The 19,882-nt window shown below is 47.1% G+C and overlaps 1 protein-coding gene across 1 annotated transcript in view; it reads right to left on the bottom strand.

Annotated features, from left to right (window-relative positions):
- Positions 1–19,882, bottom strand: part of AOX1 (aldehyde oxidase 1) — a 198,677-nt gene that overhangs the window by 52,219 nt on the left and 126,576 nt on the right. Inside the window, exons 44-45 of the mRNA XM_050916607.1 lie at positions 9,039–9,148; positions 482–666 (exon numbers count right to left, since the gene is read on the bottom strand). Of these exons, the coding sequence (XP_050772564.1) occupies positions 482–666; positions 9,039–9,148 (295 nt within the window). The remainder of the gene's footprint in view (positions 1–481; positions 667–9,038; positions 9,149–19,882) is intronic.

Below are 19,882 nucleotides of genomic sequence, written 5' to 3' on the forward strand. Positions count from 1 at the left end.
AGATTAGTGTTCATTATAAGTACTACACACAGTACAATAATTACACAGAAAACATGCAGTCCTCCAGTTTTTAATAAGATCACTTATTGTCATTTAAAACTGATTGGGTTAAATTCACCACTTCTGAGACAGTGAGGTGTAAATTGCACCCTTGCTCCAGCAGAGGCTACTGTACTGGTAAATTCCTTCACCCCTGGCTATGGATGTCCCACCAGGAAAAGGGAACTTTATCTTTGGGTTGGAGCTTCCCAGGAGAACCTCTGGGAGAGATTGCCAGGGGATAAGTTGTATCAGGGTGGAGCATCCTGGATATTCCCTCTCCATTGTATTGCTGCTCACTTTCCGGACAGTGGGGGTTGTGAGCGAGATGTGCAACAGCTGTGATCTCTACATTTCAGTCTCTATCAGCAGAATTTGGCAGAACAAAGGGTTTATAAAGCCCACTACATTTCTGTCAGAGATGTACTAAATCATACAGTACCTCCCTATGAGCCTCTGGCAGGATTTCCTTGCACTGACTGTGATAGGGCCAGTGCCTCCGTATAAAATATTCATGTCCATAATGATGTCAGTGTTTGGTTTGAAAAGGACTCTCATTCCAGAATTCACAACTGATACAGCGTTTCTCCGGCGCTCAGCCTGTCGGAATGCTGACACAAAGTCATCCTGATCAAAAGAAAGCAAGGAGGAATTCCATCACTGGCAGAAATTGACTCTATTCTGAGTCTTAATTAATCACAAGTGACTCAAAGAAAGAAAAAGAATATTCTTCTCAAATTATACAGTGATGTAGTTAAATTTTTGTATTTTTTCCAAGTACTAACTAGTGATGGTCTGACATGTCCCGGAGGATATGCTTGTGATAAGCCTATTCACAGACTGATATGACAAACTGAAGATTTCCACAATGGTTCAACGTGTTGTCAGAAGCACCCACTTTGAAGTGCTGGACAATCAGTATTGGCACAAGTCACTTCCAATGTGACTGGTGTGTTATTGTTACTGAAGTTTGTTTCCAGCACAAAACCAGGTGGGTGTGCTGTGCCAAAGCACCTGATTTTGCTGACTGTTTTTTAACAATGGGATTTCTATACTTCATGCGACAGAGCCAGAGATTAAAGAGGGAGCTGCTGGCCACAGCCAATTCTGAATTGTTCAGAAGCCCAGTTCTGATTTGTCTGGAAGCCAAATACTCTTGCTCTAAATTAACATAGTAGCTTCTTCCATACTCAGCCTCAAGATATGTGACGACTGCCTTCTTGGCTGTTCCACTTACTGGGGATTCAACTGGGGTCCTCCAGAGCTAAAACCATGGAGCTGATGAGCCAAAGCTCTGTAGCTGAGGGCTGTAACAAGTCATGTTCCCTGTGGATCCCCACTGGGTTACAGAAACTCATCCTGAAGTGTAGGTTTTAAATAGACCCCTTCCAGAGTCAGAGATGGGCCCCGGCCAAGCCTCTAGATCTGAACAATCCCAGAACTTTGGGCTGTTTGAAATCCAGATCCAAGATTTAAATCCATCACTATTAGTGTTTGATGGGACTCAGACCCATTTCTCAGTTTCTGGTGCCCACATGAAATTTTAATGTCAGGATTACATGGCCAGAGGTGAGCCCTTTTACAGCTGGAAGATTTTCTCAGTATGTTTCATTCCCACACGTATCACCTGGGCAATACTCACTCGAAGCTGCCAGAAACAGAAAAAACAACAACAAACAACGGGCATAAACAAGAGCGAGAATATGAGCTACAAAAACAGCATCTGTGCCTCCACCCACACACTAGCAGCCCTTCGCTTTCTTGACTTTCTTGCAAATAATCTGATACCCTGCTCACACTAAGTAGCACCTTATTTGGTGAATGGGTAATTGATTTCAATGGGACTGTTCAAGAAGTAGGATCCTATCCTCCATGAGGAAGTGTGGCCAAATCAGGTCTTCATGATGATAGATTCATTTTCTGTGGTGAGGCTGATGAAGTTCACCATCCTATCAGTGTTATTACTGACCATTTGCTTTAGCTGTCAGGTGTGAGTGATCGTTTCAGTCAGACAGCAATGTTAGTCTCCATTCCCTTCAGTACTCAGGTGGGAATGACTCTCTCGGTGTTTGAGATTTCCATGCTATTCATTCCAGGGAGACACTGCAGTTTTGCTTTTTTATCTTCCCTTCTCCTCTTTGGAGGGACCTGGTTTATATTCCCCTTCCAAATTCTTCTTCAGTTCATTAACTGCCAACCATAATCACTGCTGGGATTCAGAATTTCTGAACAGAAGAAGTGCTGCTGATCTACCAGATTCAGTGTAGAGTGCACATACTGAGTTTACAGAGTCTGGGGCATTTTTACAAGAAATCTACCTGGGCCAGCCAGCCTTTAACTTAGCAAATTTATTAGTCTCTAAGGCGCCACAAGTACTCCTGTTCTTTTTGTGGCCTGTACGTTAGTTAGTTATGCTCAAAACAGGTACTAGTCTCATAAGAATTTATTTAGTGTTTAGACTCCATGAAATGCTTATAAGTTGCTGCATGCATTAAACTCACTTGTAATGTCTGTATTCCATGCTATAAGAAAATAAGTAAAGTTTTGCTTTATAACTTTGAAAATATTTTCTCTGAACTTGTGAACCTAGGCATGGGAATTGTCATGCCTCACCCATCCAGAAGGACTATCAAAATCAGATGGCCCATCAAGGAACTTCACAAAACAAAGGATTGGTTAATGGCCCTATTGAACCTGGGTAATGCTACATGCAAGGAAACTTATCCTGTGAATTTGGAAGCTGAATGAAGGAAATTAAACAAAAGTCACAGGAAAATTTTTGATTTTTTTTTACTGGCTGAACTCTGACAGGTCTAGAGACACCAAACTGAAGCCAGAGATCCCTAGGGGCTGCCCCTGGATCTGCCCTGAAAGACACTTTGAATTGATAGATCACTACAACTCTGTCACTCTTATGATTTGGATGGTAACTCATTTCTGTGTATATGTTTGCTTGTTTTAATCTGTAAACCCTACATTTCTTTTTCCTAGTTAATAACACTTTAGACAGTTTATTACACGACTGGCTATAGGTATCGTCTTTGGTGTAAGATCTAGAGTACCATCTGATCTGATGTAAGTGACTGGTCTCTTGGGACTGGAAGCAACCTGAATGTGGTGTGATTTTTGGTGCAAGTGACCATTTATCACTAAGTCCAGTTTGTCTGGGTGGCAAGGTAGACTGGAGAGTCTAAGGGGACAGTCTGTGACTGCATGATAAGATTGTTATAGTGATCCAGGAGTTCACATTTGTTACTGGCTTGGTGAAATCTAATCACAGAACACACCACCAGTTTGGGATGTCTTCTTTGTTTTTGACAATCTGCCCTGAGGCAGGCACTCACAGTTGTGAGGCACTCCAGATAGCATGACCAGGGTCTCCTTGTTTTCTCTTTTTAGCCTGGGCAGATCCTGCAGTATCATCACTCACAGAGATTCCCTTGGCCATTTCCTTGTCTGTTTGAATCTCAGCACTCTCACTTTTATCTGGGTTTCTTCTGCAGTTTTCTCCATATCCACTAGAGGGACACCTAATAGCACTACAGTTGCTAATACCACAATTTCCCTTCCCCAACTCCTTCGGGCAAGATTCCATCACCCTCACTCATAGTGATCTATCTCACTCTGAGAGTTGTCCCACTGAAATCAGTGAAATCAACAGGACTACAGAGAGCAAGTTACTAATCACCAGATGGGAAGGGGCAGAATCTGGTCTTTCATTTGGCGGATGTGGTACCAGTATTACCTCATCACTGGGATTAATGGAGCATCCTGTACTGCTACTGTACTGAGGAGGGATGCCTGCGCACATATTATAGGAGAGAAAAATAACATAAAGAGACCCAGTGATTAGAAAGGTGGACAGATGATAAAATGAGCTTCAGCTTGGCAAAATGCAAGCTGATATACCTGGGAGGACATAACACTACCCCTAGAAAGCAGAGACTTAGGGCTTGTCTTCATGTTCAGTGCCAGGGGTGCTGGACCAGAGAGGGTCCAGGGGTCTCATAGACTCATAGACTCATAGACTTTAGGGTCAGAAGGGACCAATATGATCATCTAGTCTGACCTCCTGCACAAAGCAGGCCACAGAATCCTACCCATCCATTTCTATAACAAACCCCTAACCTATGTCTGAGTTACTGAAGTCTTCAAATTGTGGTTTGAAGACCTCAAGCTGCAGAGAATCCACCAGCAAGTGACAGGTGCCCCACGCTGCCGAGGAAGGCGAAAAACCTCCAGGGTCTCTGCCAATCTGCCCTGGAGGAAAATTCCTTCCTGACCCCAAATATGGCGATCAGCTAAACCCTGAGCATGTGGGTAAGACTCACCAGCCAGCACTGAGGAAACTACAGTAACTCAGATCCCATCCCATCTAACATCCCATCACAGACCACTGGGCATACTTACCTGCTGATAATCAAAGATCAGTTGCCAAAATTAAGCTATCCCATCATACCATCCCTTCCATAAATTTATCAAGCTTAGTCTTAAAGCCAGATATGTCTTTTGCCTCCACTATTCCCCTTGGAAGGCTGTTCCAGAACTTCACTCCTCTAATGGTTAGAAACCTTCGTCTAATTTCAAGTCTAAACTTCCTAGTGTCCAGTTTATACCCATTTGTTCTTGTGTCTACATTGGTACTAAGCTTAAATAATTCCTCTCCTTCCCTAACATTAATCCCTCTGATATATTTATAAAGAGCAAGCATATCCCCCTTCAACCTTCTTTTGGTTAGGCTAAACAAGCCAAACTTTTTGAGTCTCTTTTCATAAGACAAGTTTTCCATTCCTGGGATCATCCTAGTAGCCCATCTCTGAACCTATTCCAGTTTGAATTCATCCTTCTTAAACATGGGAGACCAGAACTGCACACAGTATTCCAGATGAGGTCTCAACAATGCCTTACATAACGGTACTAACACCTCCTTATCTTTGCTGGAAATACCTTCCCTGATGCATCTTAAAACCGCATTAGCTTTTTTAACGGCCATATCACATTGGCGGCTCATAGTCATCCTGTGATCAACCAATACTCCAAGGTCCTTCTCCTCCTCTGTTGCTTCCAACTGATGTGTCCCTAATTTATAACTAAAATTCTTATTATTGATCTCTAAATGCATGACCTTGCACTTTTCACTATTAAATTTCGTCCTATTACTATTACTCCAGTTTACAAGGTCATTCAGATATTCCTATATGATATCCCGATCCTTCTCTGTGTTAGCAATACCTCCCAGCTTTGTGTCATCCGCAAACTTTATTAGCACATTCCCGCTTTTTGCGCCAAGGTCAGTAATAAAAAGGTTAAATAAGATTGGTCCCAAAACTGATCCTTGAGGAACTCCACTAGTAACCTCCTTCCAGCCTGACAGTTCACCCTTCAGTACGAGTCGTTGTAGTCTCCCCTTTAATCAGTTCCTTATCCACCTTTCAATTTTCATATTGATCCCCATCTTTTCCAATTTAACTAATAATTCCCCATGTGGAACCGTGTCAAATGCCTTACTGAAATCGAGGTAAATTAGATCTACTGCATTTCCTTTGTCTAAATAATCTGTCACCTTCTCAAAGAAGGAGATCAGGTTGGTTTGGCACGATCTACCTTTTGTAAAACCATGTTGCAATTTGTCCCAATTACCATTGACCTCAATGTCCTTTACTTCCTCCTTCAACATTTTTTCCAAGACCTTACATACTACAGATGTCAAACTAACAGGCCTATAGTTACTCGGATCACCTTTTTTCCCTTTCTTAAAAATAGGGACTATGTTAGCAATTCTCCAGTCATACGGTACAAACCCTGAGTTTACGGATTCATTAAAAATTCTTGCTAATGGGCTTGCAATTTCATGCGCCAGTTCCCTTAATATTCTTGGATGAAGATTATCTGGGCCCTCCGATTTTGTCCCATTAAGCTGTTCAAGTTTGGCTTCTACCTCAGATGTGGTAATATCTACCTCCATATCCTCATTCCCGTTTGTCATCCTTCCATTATCCCTAAGCTCCTCATTAGCCTCATTAAAGACTGAGGCAAAGTATTTATTTAGATATTGGGCCATGCCTAGGTTATTCTTAACCTCCATTCCATCCTCCGTGTTTAGCAGTCCCACTTCTTTCTTTGCTTTCTTCTTATTAATATGGCTATAGAACCTTTTACTATTGATTTTAATTCCCTTTGCAAGGTCCAGCTCTACATGGCTTTTAGCCTTTCTCACTTTATCCCTACATGTTCTGACCTCACTAAGGTAGCTTTCCTTGCTAATCCCACCCACCTTCCACTCCTCGTAGGCTTTCTGCTTTTTCTTAATCACCTCTCTGAGATGCTTGCTCATCCAGCTTGATCTACAACTCCTGCCTGTGGTTTTTTTCCCCTTTCTTGGGATGCTGGCTTCTGACAGTTCCTGCAGCTTCGGCTTAAAGTAATTCCAGGCCTCCTCAGCATTTAGATCCACAAGTTCTTCAGTCCAAACCACTTCCCTAACTAATTTCCTTAATTCTTTAAAGTTAGCCCTCGAGAAGTCAAAAACCCTAGTCCCAGATCTATTTTTGTTTATTCTTCCATCTAGTTTGAACTGAATTAGCTCATGATCACTCGAACCAAGGTTGTCCCCTACAACCATTTCTTCTATGAGGTCCTCACTACTCACCAAAACCAAATCTAAAATGGCATCCCCTCTTGTTGGTTCTTTAACTACTTGGTGAAGAAATCCATCAGCTATCACATCCAGAAAAATCTGAGCCTTATTATTCTTACTAGCACTTGTCCTCCAGTCTATGTCTAGGAAGTTAAAGTCTCCCATGATCACACAATTCCCATTAGTGTTTACTTCATTAAAAACATTAAAGAGGTCTCTATCTATATCCAAATCAGATCCCGACGGTTTATAGCACACCCCAAGCACTATCCAGGGGAGGCTTTAGTAGCTTTCTTTCCCAGTGTGATTTTTGCCCAGACAGACTCTGTCTTATCCATTCCATCACTTATTTCTTTATAGTTAACCTCATCATTGATATACAATGCTACTCCACCACCTTTGCCTTTATTTCTGTCTTTCCTAAAAAGCACATAGCCTTCAATACCTGTACTCCAGTCATGACTACTATTCCACCATGTTTCTGTTATCCCTATAATATCCGGTTTCACTTCCTGCACCAGTAGCTCTAGTTCCTCCATTTTGTTACCTAGGCTCTTTGCATTAGTGTACAGACATCTTAATTTTTGCCGTTTGGCTTCACTGACATTCTTTACCCGGTTAGGCACAGACATTCTACCACCAGCATCACCTGTTAGACTGGTATCTACACTACCCTTCCTCCTTATGTCAATTCTTCTGTCCACGGCTGTATCCCCTCTTACTTTGTTTTCTTCCCTCTCAAGGTTAAATTCTGGCATAGAGATCACCTGGACATCTCCCAACCATCTCCCCCAAATTCCTAGTTTAAAGCTCTCTTAATCAGTTGGGTGAGCCTCCATCCTAGAAATCTATTTCCTTCCTTACTCAGGTGAAGTCCATCCCGAGAGAACAGTCTTCTATCCATAAACGCTTCCCAATGGCCGTACATCCCAAAGCCCACTGCCTGAGCCATCTGTTGATTGCCATAATCTTGTCACACCTTTGTTGCCCTTCTCTAGGAACCGGCAGAATCCCACTGAAGATCACCTGAGCCTCGATTTCCTTAAGCGTCTTCCCCAGTCTGACATAGTCTCCTTTGATATGTTCTAGCGAGAATCTAGCCGTATCATTCGTTCCCACATGAAGGACAATCAATGGATTCTTTCCCGCTCCCATTAGGATCCTTTTCAGCCTCAGGTCCACATCCCGTATCTTAGCACCCGGCAGACAGCACACCCTTCTGTTCTCTGGATCAGCTCTAGTTACAGGCCTGTCTATTATTCTCAGTAAGGAGTCCCCAATCATGTAGACCTGCCGTTTCCTGGTGACAGTGTGATTCTCCGGTCTATCCCCTGCACCCACTGGCTGCAAGTCCTCTCGATTCCTATTCACCCTTGCAATCCTCCTGGGGCTCAAATTTGGTGTTGCCTCCATTGACTCCTCCCCTCTTCCTGTAGGACTAGCAGCGCTTCTCTTTTTCCTTGCCCTCTCTCATTCAGTGACCACCTGTTGTGTCCCTTCTTCATTTTCCAACTCTTCCATTTTTTACTGGCTGTAGGGGCGAGAGACCAGGGGCAGGGGATGGAGAGGAGCGAGTGGGGCCTTGAGGGAAGTGATGGTGTGAGGGCTCAGGGGAAGGGGCAGCACAGAAGGTGGGGCCACGGTTTGGGCACCAGTGGCCCCCCCACACTTTTAGGGACCTTCTGCTTCTCCTGTTCAGCGCTACAGCTTCTTTTTAGTGAAGAAGCTCTCCCATAGACATAGTGCTGTCTACCCTTGTGTGTGGTTAGGTTGGTATAACTATGTTGCTCAGGGGTGTGGATTTTTCTGCTGATCTCTTGCCCTCCCCTTACACAATCCAGGTGGGGAAAGTGACCTAGATTCAGGGAGTCCTGATGTTGCTCCTCACTCTCTCACCTCCCCATAGCCCTCTAGGGGTGCGCGGAGGAGCAATGTTCTGGCAGGGTCTGGGGGAGTGAGCAGCAATGCTGGCTGCTCTGTGCATCCAGGTCAGTTTCCCCACGTGGGCACAGGAGGAGGGTGCAGGGTCAGGGGTGAAGGGGAAGTGCCTGGGGAGCCTGCTGAGGCCAGGGGCAAGGGAGGGACACCTGCGGGTGGTAGGAGCAGTGTAGGAGGGGGTGTGCTGCATCCATGGAGGCCATTTTCCCTAAGGCCAGCCCTGGTAACCCCACTGAAGTCGGTGGTACTGCTCGTAAGGATTAATTGTGTCATAACCATCTGCAGGATCTGTCCCCAGGTGACGTTGGTACTGAAGTTCTTGCAGTGCATATTAAAATGATTTCCCTTTTGTTCAAAGGCTCTGTAACATTACGTATAGCACACCCTGTTAAAAGAAGCCCAGAAAGGACGCCAGAGCACTTACCTTCTTAGAGTATGGGATGAGAACAGAGACTATGATTTCTTTTGGTTTAAGATCTGCATTTTCATATCCAGCAAGAAACTGATCATTTAAAGGAATCTGTCGTGTTCCATCTGTTGGAGAGAAGTGTAGTTTGTTAGAGAATGTGGAGTGTGAAAGGAAAGTCTGCACTTTGCAGATGCAAATCATCTAATCTGTGAAAGAAAAGTATACTAGAAAATACATCCTACATTCATACTCTAGTACTTAGGTATCTAGGAATGACACTAATCCCGTAAAAATTTTCCCATGAGTATTCAAATACAGATTCACAAAAAAGAAAAAAGGGCTCAAATCTGTAAGAAATCCTTCACAATGAATGATTTCACCAGCTCTAAACTCAGTGGCACGCAGTGACAATTTTAGCAAGGTATGCAACAACTTTTTAGATGACAGATGAAAAGTTTTATTTTCTAATATTGTAATACTGCTATTAAAAAAACAAATAAATTTGCTAGCTCTGGTCTATCGCAAATGATTTGACTGTATATTTGCATGCCTTGTGTATTCCATTCTACATTTGCAGTGAGAGTTCGCTCTGGCTTGGTGTAAGCTGTAGGATATAGCACTGGTGAGGAAAAGGTAGGTAACAGTGATCACTGTGAACAACTGCTGGGTGTATTTGATATTTTCTTTACTTCTCTGCACTTTTGTTTTGCCATTAATTAGACTTTCATGATTCCAAACTGGGCATTATATAGCAACCTGTTTGGAAGCTTTAAGTCATAGGCTTTTACAAAGAAATATTGTTTTGCAAAGCAGTGGCTGGTGAGAGAGTGTATGGTACCAAACAGGAGAACAAGTGAAAGAGAAGCATATATAAAAAAAGGCAATTTTCAAGGATACACTTAAAACAGGAAAAGATTCAGGTGTACTAATGAAGTGAAAACAGTAGAGGCAACATCTTGTTTTTAAATATCTTAAACAGTTAAATAGATTTCTTGTTTTAGAAAACAGTAACATTTCAAATAAATTAATTATGTATGTAATTATCTAACGGCTTTGTTTAAAATGGCAATTTTAGTGTGCATATAATTTCTCTGTAGAGTGCTCAATGAAAAGACGGTTACTCACCTTTGTAACTGTTGTTCTTTGAGATGTGTTGCTCGTATCCATTCCAATTAGGTGTGTGCGCGCCACATGCACGTTCGTCGGAAGATTTTTACCCTAGCAACACTCGGTGGGTCAGCTGGGCGCCCCCTAGAGTGGCGCCACTATAGCGCCAGATATATACCCCTGCCGACCCAACGGCCCTTCAGTTCCTTCTTGCCGGCTACTCTGACAGAGGGGAAGGAGGGCGGGTTTGGAATGGATATGAGCAACACATCTCGAAGAACAACAGTTACAAAGGTGAGTAACCGTCTCTTCTTCTTTGAGCGCTTGCTCATATCGATTCCAATTAGGTGATTCTCAAGCCTTACCTAGGTGGTGGGGTCGGAGTGAGACGTTGCAGAATGCAAAACTGCTGAGCCAAAGGCTGCATCATCTCTGGACTGCTGAACCAATGCGTAATGTGAGGCAAAGGTGTGAATCGATGACCAGGTAGCAGCGCAACATATTTCCTGGATGGGGACATGGGCTAGGAAAGGGGCAGATGAGGCTTGTGCCCGAGTAGAATGGGCGGTGAGATGGCTAGCCAGAATGTGGGACAATTCATAGCATGTTTGGATGCAGGATGTCACCCAAGATGAAATTCTTTGGGAAGAGACCAGCATGCCTTTCATCTGGTCTGCCACCGCTACAAAGAGCTGAGGCGAACGTCGGAAGGCTCTGGTCCTCTCGATATAAAAGGCGAGAGCCCTGTGGACATCCAAGGTATGCAGTTGTTGTTCCCGACGCGATGAGTGCAGCTTCGGGGAAAAAGACTGTGAGAAAGATGTCTTGATTGACATGAAAGGTAGACACCACCTTAGGGAGGAAAGAGGGGTGTGGTCGCAGCTGTACCTTGTCCTTGTGGAATACCGTATATGAGGGATCCACTGTCAAAGCACGAAGCTCCGATACTTGTCTTGCCGAGGTGATAGCGACAAGGAAGGCTGTCTTCCAGGAGAGGTACAGCAATGAGCAGGTGGCCAGAGGCTCAAAAGGGGCACCCATAAGCTTGGCTAGCACCAGGTTTAGATCCCAGGTAGGGATCGGGCGTCTGACTTGAGGGTACAACCGCTCCAATCCCTTAAGGAAGCTGGAAACTATGGGGTGAGAAAAGATTGAACTGCCACTTTCCCCCGAGTGGAAGGCGGAAATAGCTGCCAAATGCACCTTTATAGAAGAGACCGCCAGGCCCTGCTCTTTCAGGGACCATAGGTAATCCAGGACAGTGGGGACAGATACCTGTCTGGGGACTAAGTTACTCTGAGCGCACCAGTAGGAGAAACACTTCCACTTGGTGAGATGTGTCGTCCTCGTGGAAGGCTTCCTACTGCCCAGGAGCACCTGTTGTACCAAGGCAGAGCAATGCAACTCAGACTGGCTCAACCACACAGCAGCCATGCCGTGAGATGAAGAGATTGCAGGTCCGGATGGTGAAGCCTGCCGAAGTTCTGTGTTATGAGGTCCAGCCAGAGTGGCAGGGGGATTGGGTCTGCCACTGAGAGGTCGAACAACAGGGTGTACCAATGCTGCCTCGGCCATGCTGGAGCAATGAGGATCAGGTGGGCTCTGTCCCTGCGGAGCTTGAGTAGGACTCTGTGGACGAGCGGAAACGGTGGGAAGGCATAAAGTAGGTACCTCTTCCACGGGATCAGGAATGCGTCTGAGAGGGAGCCCGGGGAGTGTCCTCGGAAGGAGCAGAACACCTGGCGCTTCCTGTTCTCTCGAGAGGCAAAGAGGTCTATGTGGGGAAAGCCCCACCTCTGGAAAACAGAATGGATAACATCCGGGCATATCGACCACTCGTGAGACAGGAAGGACCTGCTGAGGTGATCTGCCAGAGTGTTCTGGACTCCTGGGAGAAAAGATGCCACCAAATCAATAGAGTGGGCTATGCAAAAGTCCCAGAGGCAAATGGCTTCTTGACAAAGGAGGGAGGAGCGTGCTCCGCCCTGCTTGTTTATGTAAAACATGGCCGTTGTGTTGTCCGTGAACACTGATACACAACGGCCTTGTAGATGGTCCCGAAACACCTGGCATGCTAGACGGACTGCTCTCAGCTCCCTCACGTTGATGTGCAGGGCCAGCTCTTCGGGCAACCAGAGGCCTTGAGCGTGAAGGCTCCCGAGGAGGGCACCCCAACCCAGAGATGATGCCTCTGTGGTTAGGGCCACCGAGGGTTGTGGTGGGTGGAATGGCATCCCTGCGCAAAGCAGAGAGGCGTCTAACCACCAAGTGAGGGAGTCGAGAACCTTCCTGGGAATAGTGAGCACCGAATCCAGACTGTCTCTGTGTGGACGGTATATTGAAGCAAGCCAGGTTTGGAAGGGATGGAGATGTAGCCTCACGTAGTTGGTCACGAAGGTACAGGAGGCCATGTGACCTACTAGGCTGAGGCAAGTGCGCACCGACGTTGTTGGAAAGGATTGAAGACTTCAAATTATTGAAGCCATCGTTTGAAAACGCGACTGGGGGAGGCAGGCTCTGGCCAGATTGGAGTCCAGAACAGCTCCGATGAAGTCTATTCTCTGCGTGGGTGTCAGAGTAGACTTTTCTGTGTTGATCATGAGGCCTAGGCTCCTGAAGAGGTCTCTGACGATGCACAGGTGCTGCGATACTTGTGACTGGGAAGTCCCTCGAATAAGCCAATCGTCGAGATACGGGTAGACGTGTACTTGACGACGCCGGAGGGAGGCAGCTACTACAGCTATGCATTTGGTGAAGACCCTTGGAGTTGTAGAAAGGCCAAAGGGAAGTATCATGAACTGAAAGTGTTGGTGGTTGACCACAAAACGGAGGTACCATCTGTGTGGTGGATAAATGGCGATGTGGAAATAAGCGTCCTTCATATCGAGGGCGGCATACCAGTCTCCTGGATCCGAGGATGAGATGATGATCCCAAGGAATACCATGCGGAACTTCAGCTTTATCAGGAATTTGTTGAGTTCTTGCAGGTCTAGGATTGGTTGTAGACCTCCCTTTGCCTTGGGGATTAAGAAGTAGCGGGAATAGAATCCCTTGCCCCTCATGTTGTTTGGCACCTCCTCTATGGCTCCCAGTTTTAGGAGCACTTGGACCTCTTGTAAGAGGACTTGCTCGTGAGAGGAGTTCCTGAAGAGGGAAGGGTAGGGAGGATGTGGCGGGGGTTGAAACAAACTGGAGGTGGTATCCTGCTTCCAGCGTGCGGAGGACCCAACGATCTGAGGTTAGCTGGGACCAGGCAGGGAGGAAATGAGAGAGGCGGTTGAAAAAGGAGGGAGAAGGATCCGGTAGGATAACTAGTGGGCCATCCTCGGGCATCCCATCAAAAGTTTTGCTTGGGCCCCGTTGGTGGTTTAGGAGGCACTTGACTTTGGGTTCCTTGAGGACCAGACTGCCTCTGCCGATTCCCCCTGCCACGCCTTCTGGTAACATCCTGACGCGGCCTAGACTGGTTGTAAGGGCGGTGTGGGTGGGGCTGGAAGCATCTTCGTTGGGTCACTGGCGTGTGCATACCCAGAGAGCGCATTATGACCCGGTTGTCTTTCAGGCTTTGCAACCTGGGGTCGGTTTTGTCTGAGAAAAGGCCCTGGCCCTCAAAGGGTAAATCCTGAATGGTCTGTTGCAATTCAGGGGGAAGGCCTGAAGCCTGGAGCCAGGAGATACGCCTCATTGTCACTCTGGATGCCAGAGTTCTGGCAGCCGAGTCCGCTGCATCCAGAGAAGCCTGGAGGGAGGTTCTTGCTACCTTTTTGCCCTCTTCAAGCAGGGACGTAAACTCTGGACGGTACTCCTGAGGAAGAAGCTCAGTAAACTTCCCCACGGACATCTACTTATTAAAGTTATACCGACTTAGGAGGGCTTGTTGGTTTGCCACCCTAAGCTGGAGGCCCCCAGCCGAGTATATTTTGCGGCCTAGGAGGTCCATGCATCTAGCCTCCTTCGCCTTAGAAGCTGATACTTGCTGGCCATGACGCTCCCGTTCGTTCACCGATTGGACAACCAGAGAGCAGGGAGGTGGGTGGGTGCAGAGATATTCATACCCCTTTGAGGGGACCATATATTTCCTCTGTACTCCCCTAGCTGTAGGTGGAATTGACGCTGGGGATTGCCAAATGGTGTCCGCATAGGCTTGTATAGTGCGGATGAATGGGAGAGTCACTCTAGTGGGTGCATCAGCTGATAAGATGTCCACGACTGGGTCCTCTATTTCAGTGACCTCCTCCATCTGCAAGTTCATATTCTCGGCCACCCGCCTCAAGAGGTCTTGATGGGCTCTGAGATCGACTGGTGGAGGGCCTGAGGAGGATGTTCCTGCTACCGCCTCATCAGGTGAGGAGGAGGAGGAGAGGCCCGGGACCAACGGGTCCTGAGGTAGGTCGAGCACTTGAGGGGCGTCATCTGTATCAGGTGGAACCTCGGTGACTGCAGAGGGAATTGGAGCCTCGTCCATGCCAGTAGGGAGAGGGTGGCTCACTGTCACCCCTGGTCCCCTGTGTTCTGATGGGGCCAAGCGTTGAGCCACTGATGGAGCACCTTGGGCCTGGTGGTATGCCCATGGTGTCCAGAAGGACCAGTGATGAGGCCCTTGTTCGTGGCTTTGTCTCTCCGGATATCGGCTGGGGATGTCAGAGTCCCCCTCCTGATGGTAGGATGCACTGCCAGCCTGAGACGATACTGATGTGTGTCTCGAAGGCCACGGTGGTGCCGAGAGACCCTGGGAGGGCGCCATTGTTCTTGATGCTTGATCCCGGGGCGGTACCAGGGAGCGGTACCGGGAGCTATGGCGGTACAGCGAGTGAGACCGGGACCTTCTACCGTACCGGTGGCGGGAGGTCGACCAGGATCTCGAGTCCCTTCGCCTGGAGTGACTGCAGGATACACGGTACCGAGATCGGTGCCGAGAGCCAGATCGGTATCAGGAGTATCTGTCCGGTGAACGAGATGTTGAACGTTGCTGCGAGTGAGACCGGTACCGCAACAGAGAGCGGTGCTGGGACTGCGAGCGGCGCCGGGAGCAGGAACAACGTGATCGAGAGCATCTGCGAGACCGTGATCTGGAATGACGTCTCTCTGGTGGACCAATGGAAGGAGGCCTTACAAGGGCCGGCTTGCCGATGGATTGAACAACCCGCACCGGCGGTGCTGGGGGTTGAGGACATATAGGTTCCATCATAGCAATGAGCTCCCTTGCCGTAGAGAAGGTCTCCGGCGTAGAAAGGAGAACAAGCTCAACCACAGCCGGAGCCGGGGAGCTGTCTAACACCAGACTCAACGGCCCTTGTGAGACCAGAATCGATGGTGCCGCGCTAGCTGGAGCTGCAATCTGCGGTGCTGGCTTCGACGGTGCCACAGCGGATGATGGTGCCTGACGAACCGTCTTAGATGAGTGCTCCTTCTGCAAGACCGGAGTCGGAGCACTATGTCGTTTCCCAGTCGGGGAAAGGGAGCGGTGCTGAGGAGACGGTGCCAGTAGAGGTCGGTGCCGGGACTCCTTCTTGGTACCGGAGTGATCCGGTGCCGAAGGGGTTGTCATAAACAGATAGCTAAGGGTTAATGTCTCTTTCACCTGAAGCACCTGACCAGAGGACCAATCAGGAAACCGGATTTTTTCAACTTTGGGTGGAGGGAATTGAGTGTCTTTGTCTTTGTTTTCTGGCTGCCTGCTTTCTCTGAGCTTTGGAGAAGTAGTTTCTTTTTTCTAGTCTTCTGTTTCCAAGTGTAAGGACAAAAAGATCAGATAGTAAGTTATATGGTTTCTTTTCTTTGGTATTTGCATGAATATAAGTGCTGGAGTGCTTTAATTTGTATTCTTTTGAAATAAGGCTGTTTATTCAATATTCTTTTAAGCAATTGACCCTGTGTTGTATCATCTTAATACAGAGAGAACATTTGTACTTATTTTTCTTTCTTTTTATATAAAGCTTTCTTTTAAGACCTGTTGGAGTTTTTCTTTACTTCAGGGAAATTGAGTCTGTACTCACCAGGGAATTGGTGGGAGGAAGGAATCGGGGAGATCTGTGTGTTAAATTGCTAGCCTGATTTTTGCATTCCCTCTGGGGGAATAGGAAAGTACTTTTTGTTTCCAGGATTGGGAACAGAAAGGGAGATTCACTCTGTTTGGGTTCACAGAGCTTGTGTCTGTGTATCTCTCCAGGAGCACCTGGAGGGGGGAAGGGAAAAAGGATTATTTCCCTTTGTTGTGAGACTCAAGGGATTTGGGTCTTGGGGTCCCCAGGGAAGGTTTTTCAGGGGGACCAGAGTGCCCCAAAACACTCTAATTTTTTGGGTGGTGACAGCAAGTACCAGGTCCAAGCTGGTAACTAAGCTTGGAGGTTTTCATGCTAACCCCCATATCTTGGACGCTAAGGTCCAAATCTGGGACTAAGGTTATTACATGAGTGGCAGCTGGTGGGAGATAGACAGAATCCAGAAGCCAGTAGAAATATTATATTTTTCTTTTCTCTGCTAAGGGCTTTTTAGCAGAGAGAAACAGTTGGTTTTAAAAGGGAACCAGAGAGAATTTTTTTTTTTCTGCTCTCTCTGGCAGTTTGTGGCTTGCATGTTAAGGGTCTTTTGTTATGCAATAGCCCTCCCATTAGGAGGCAAGTACCAGCACTTATATGCATGCAAATAAAGTGGTTTTTCTGGTTTCCTTTCATTGAACATTAGCTAGAGAGAGAAAAGGAAAAAAGCACTGTTGCTAGGCAGACTTCAGAAGGCAACAGAACCTGCAGTTCAGAAGATAAACACCGGAGGGCACCCCAACACAAGAAAACAGGAACCATGACTTCTAAGGCAAAAATTGAGGCCGAAGAACAAATCAAAGAAGCTGAACACAGGCGACAGATGGAGATGAAAGAAAAGGAAGAAAGCATGAAACTGGCAGCCTTCCAAAGAGAACAGGCAGCCCAAGAGGCAGCACACAAAAGAAAACTAGAAGAAGAAGAGTTGGCCTACCGAAGGAAACAAGCAGAAGAAGAGGCGGCCCACCGCCGAGACATGGAAAAACACCAAAAAGAAATGGAAAAACACCAAAAAGAAATGGAAAGACACCAAAAAGAAATGGAAAAACAACAAAAAGAAATGGAAAAAACAACAAAAAGAGAATGAAGAGAAGGAAAAACAGAGAAAACATGAACTGGAGATGGCAAAAGCTGGGTTGCATGTGCCAGCCAACCCTAACAACCCGGCGCCAAATATTGCTCCACAGCACAGGAAATTTCCCACCTACAAGGCAGGTGATGACACCGAGGCCTTCTTGGAAAATTTTGAAAGAGCCTGTCTTGGGTACAACATCCCCGAAGACCAGTACATGGTAGAATTGAGGTCACAGCTCAGTGGACCTTTAGCAGAGGTGGCAGCTGAAATGCCTAAGCTGCAAATGAATGACTATAAACTTTTTCAAACCAAGGCCAGATACCGAATGGGGATAACCCCAGATCATGCCCGTCGGCGCTTCAGAACCCAAAAGTGGAAACCCGAGGTGTCATTTCCCAAACACGCCTACTGCATTGCAAAAAACTATGAGGCCTGGATAACAGGAAACAACATTCAAACCTTGGAAGAACTGAACCTCCTCATACAAATGGAGCAGTTCTTGGATGGTGTTCCTGAAGACATCACACGGTACATACAAGATGGAAATCCCAAAGATATCGCTGAGGCGGGGGAGATTGGAGCCAAATGGATGGAACTGGCAGAAAGCAAGAAAGCTACTGTCAAGGGGAACGATTACCCCAGGGGGCACACAGACCATAAACCCTACAACCGAGGACAGCCAAAGACCCCACATACCACCCAAGTAAAGCCACAGATACCCTACCCTTCAACCTCACCAGTCTCCAGTAACTCACCTCGGCCCAGTGACCCATCAGATGAAAGATGCTTTAAGTGTAATGAACTGGGACATATCAAGGCCAACTGTCCCAAGAACACCATGCGAGTGCAATTCATTACACCACCATCACACCAAAGATTCCCAGGCCCGGATGCCTCTCAAATACCCTTGGAGCGAAGGGAAAATTTGAGAGTGGGTGGAAAGAAGGTTACTGCGTGGAGAGACACGGGGGCACAAGTGTCAGCTATCCACCAATCCTTCGTTGACCCCAAATTCATCAACCCAAAGGCCAAAGTTACAATTTACCCTTTCATGTCACAAGCTGTAGACTTGCCTACAGCTCAACTGCCTGTCCAGTACAAAGGCTGGTCAGGAATGTGGACTTTTGCAGTCTATGACAATTATCCTATCCCCATGCTACTGGGGGAAGACTTGGCCAACCAGGTGAGGCGGGCCAAGAGAGTGGGAATGGTTACACGTAGCCAAACCAGGCAAGCTTCCAGACCCATTCCTGTTCCTGAGCCGTCCACAGAGGCCCCGTCTGTGTTACCAGAGACCCAGACAGAGGTAGTGGACCCGGATTCCATGCCTACCACTGAAACAGCCACAGCATCTCCAGTCCCAGGCCCGGAACTGGAACAGCAACCAGCACCAGCAAGTGCAACCCCATCTTCAAACTCAATGCCAGAGGGCGCCAGCGAGCCAGAACTGGCAGAAGCACAAGACAGCCATACCCAAAAGGCTCAGCCAGAGCCTGAAATACCCTCAGGTGCACCAGCGGAGAGCGGTTCACCAGCAACGGAAACAACCCCATCACCTACATCACTTCCAGAGGGACCAAGCCCAAGTCCACAGTCTGAGGAAGAACTGGTGACCCCAGCCTCAAGGGAACAGTTCCAGACTGAGCAGGAAGCGGATGACAGCCTTCAGAAAGCTTGGGCGGCGGCACGGAGCACCCCACCGCCTCTCAGCTCTTCAAATCGATCCCGGTTTGTTATAGACCAAGGACTTTTATACAAGGAAATTCTTTCTGGTGGACACCGGAAAGAATGGCAGCCGCAAAAACAGTTGGTGGTTCCAACTAAGTACCGGGGGAAGCTCTTAAGCTTAGCCCATGATCATCCCAGTGGCCATGCTGGGGTGAACAGAACCAAGGACCGGTTGGGGAAGTCCTTCCACTGGGAGGGGATGGGCAAGGACGTTGCCAAGTATGTCCGGTCTTGTGAGGTATGCCAAAGAGTGGGAAAGCCTCAAGACCAGGTCAAGGCCCCTCTCCAGCCACTCCCCATAATTGAGGTCCCATTTCAGCAAGTAGCTGTGGATATTCTGGGCCCTTTCCAAAAAAAGACGCCCAGAGGAAAGCAGTACGTACTGACTTTAGTGGACTTTGCTACCCGATGGCCAGAAGCAGTAGCTCTAGGCAACACCAGGGCTAACACTGTGTGCCTGGCCCTAACAGACATCTTTGCCAGGGTAGGTTGGCCCTCTGACATCCTTACAGATTCAGGGTCTAATTTCCTGGCAGGGACCATGAAAAAACTGTGGGAAACTCATGGGGTGAATCACTTGGTTGCCACCCCATACCACCATCAAACCAATGGCCTGGTGGAAAGGTTCAATGAAACTTTGGGGGCCATGATACGAAAATTCATCAACGAATTCTCCAATAATTGGGACCTAGTGTTGCAGCAGTTGCTGTTTGCCTACAGGGCTGTACCACATCCCAGTTTAGGGTTTTCACCATTTGAACTTGTGTATGGTCACAAGGTTAAGGGGCCATTACAGTTGGTGAAACAGCAATGGGAGGGGTTTACGCCTTCTCCAGGAACTAACATTCTGGACTTTGTAAGCAACCTACAAAGCACCCTCCGACACTCTTTAGCCCTTGCTAGAGAAAATC

This window comes from Gopherus flavomarginatus, chromosome 10, assembly GCF_025201925.1.
Source record: "Gopherus flavomarginatus isolate rGopFla2 chromosome 10, rGopFla2.mat.asm, whole genome shotgun sequence".
NCBI classification, from domain to species: domain Eukaryota; kingdom Metazoa; phylum Chordata; order Testudines; family Testudinidae; genus Gopherus; species Gopherus flavomarginatus.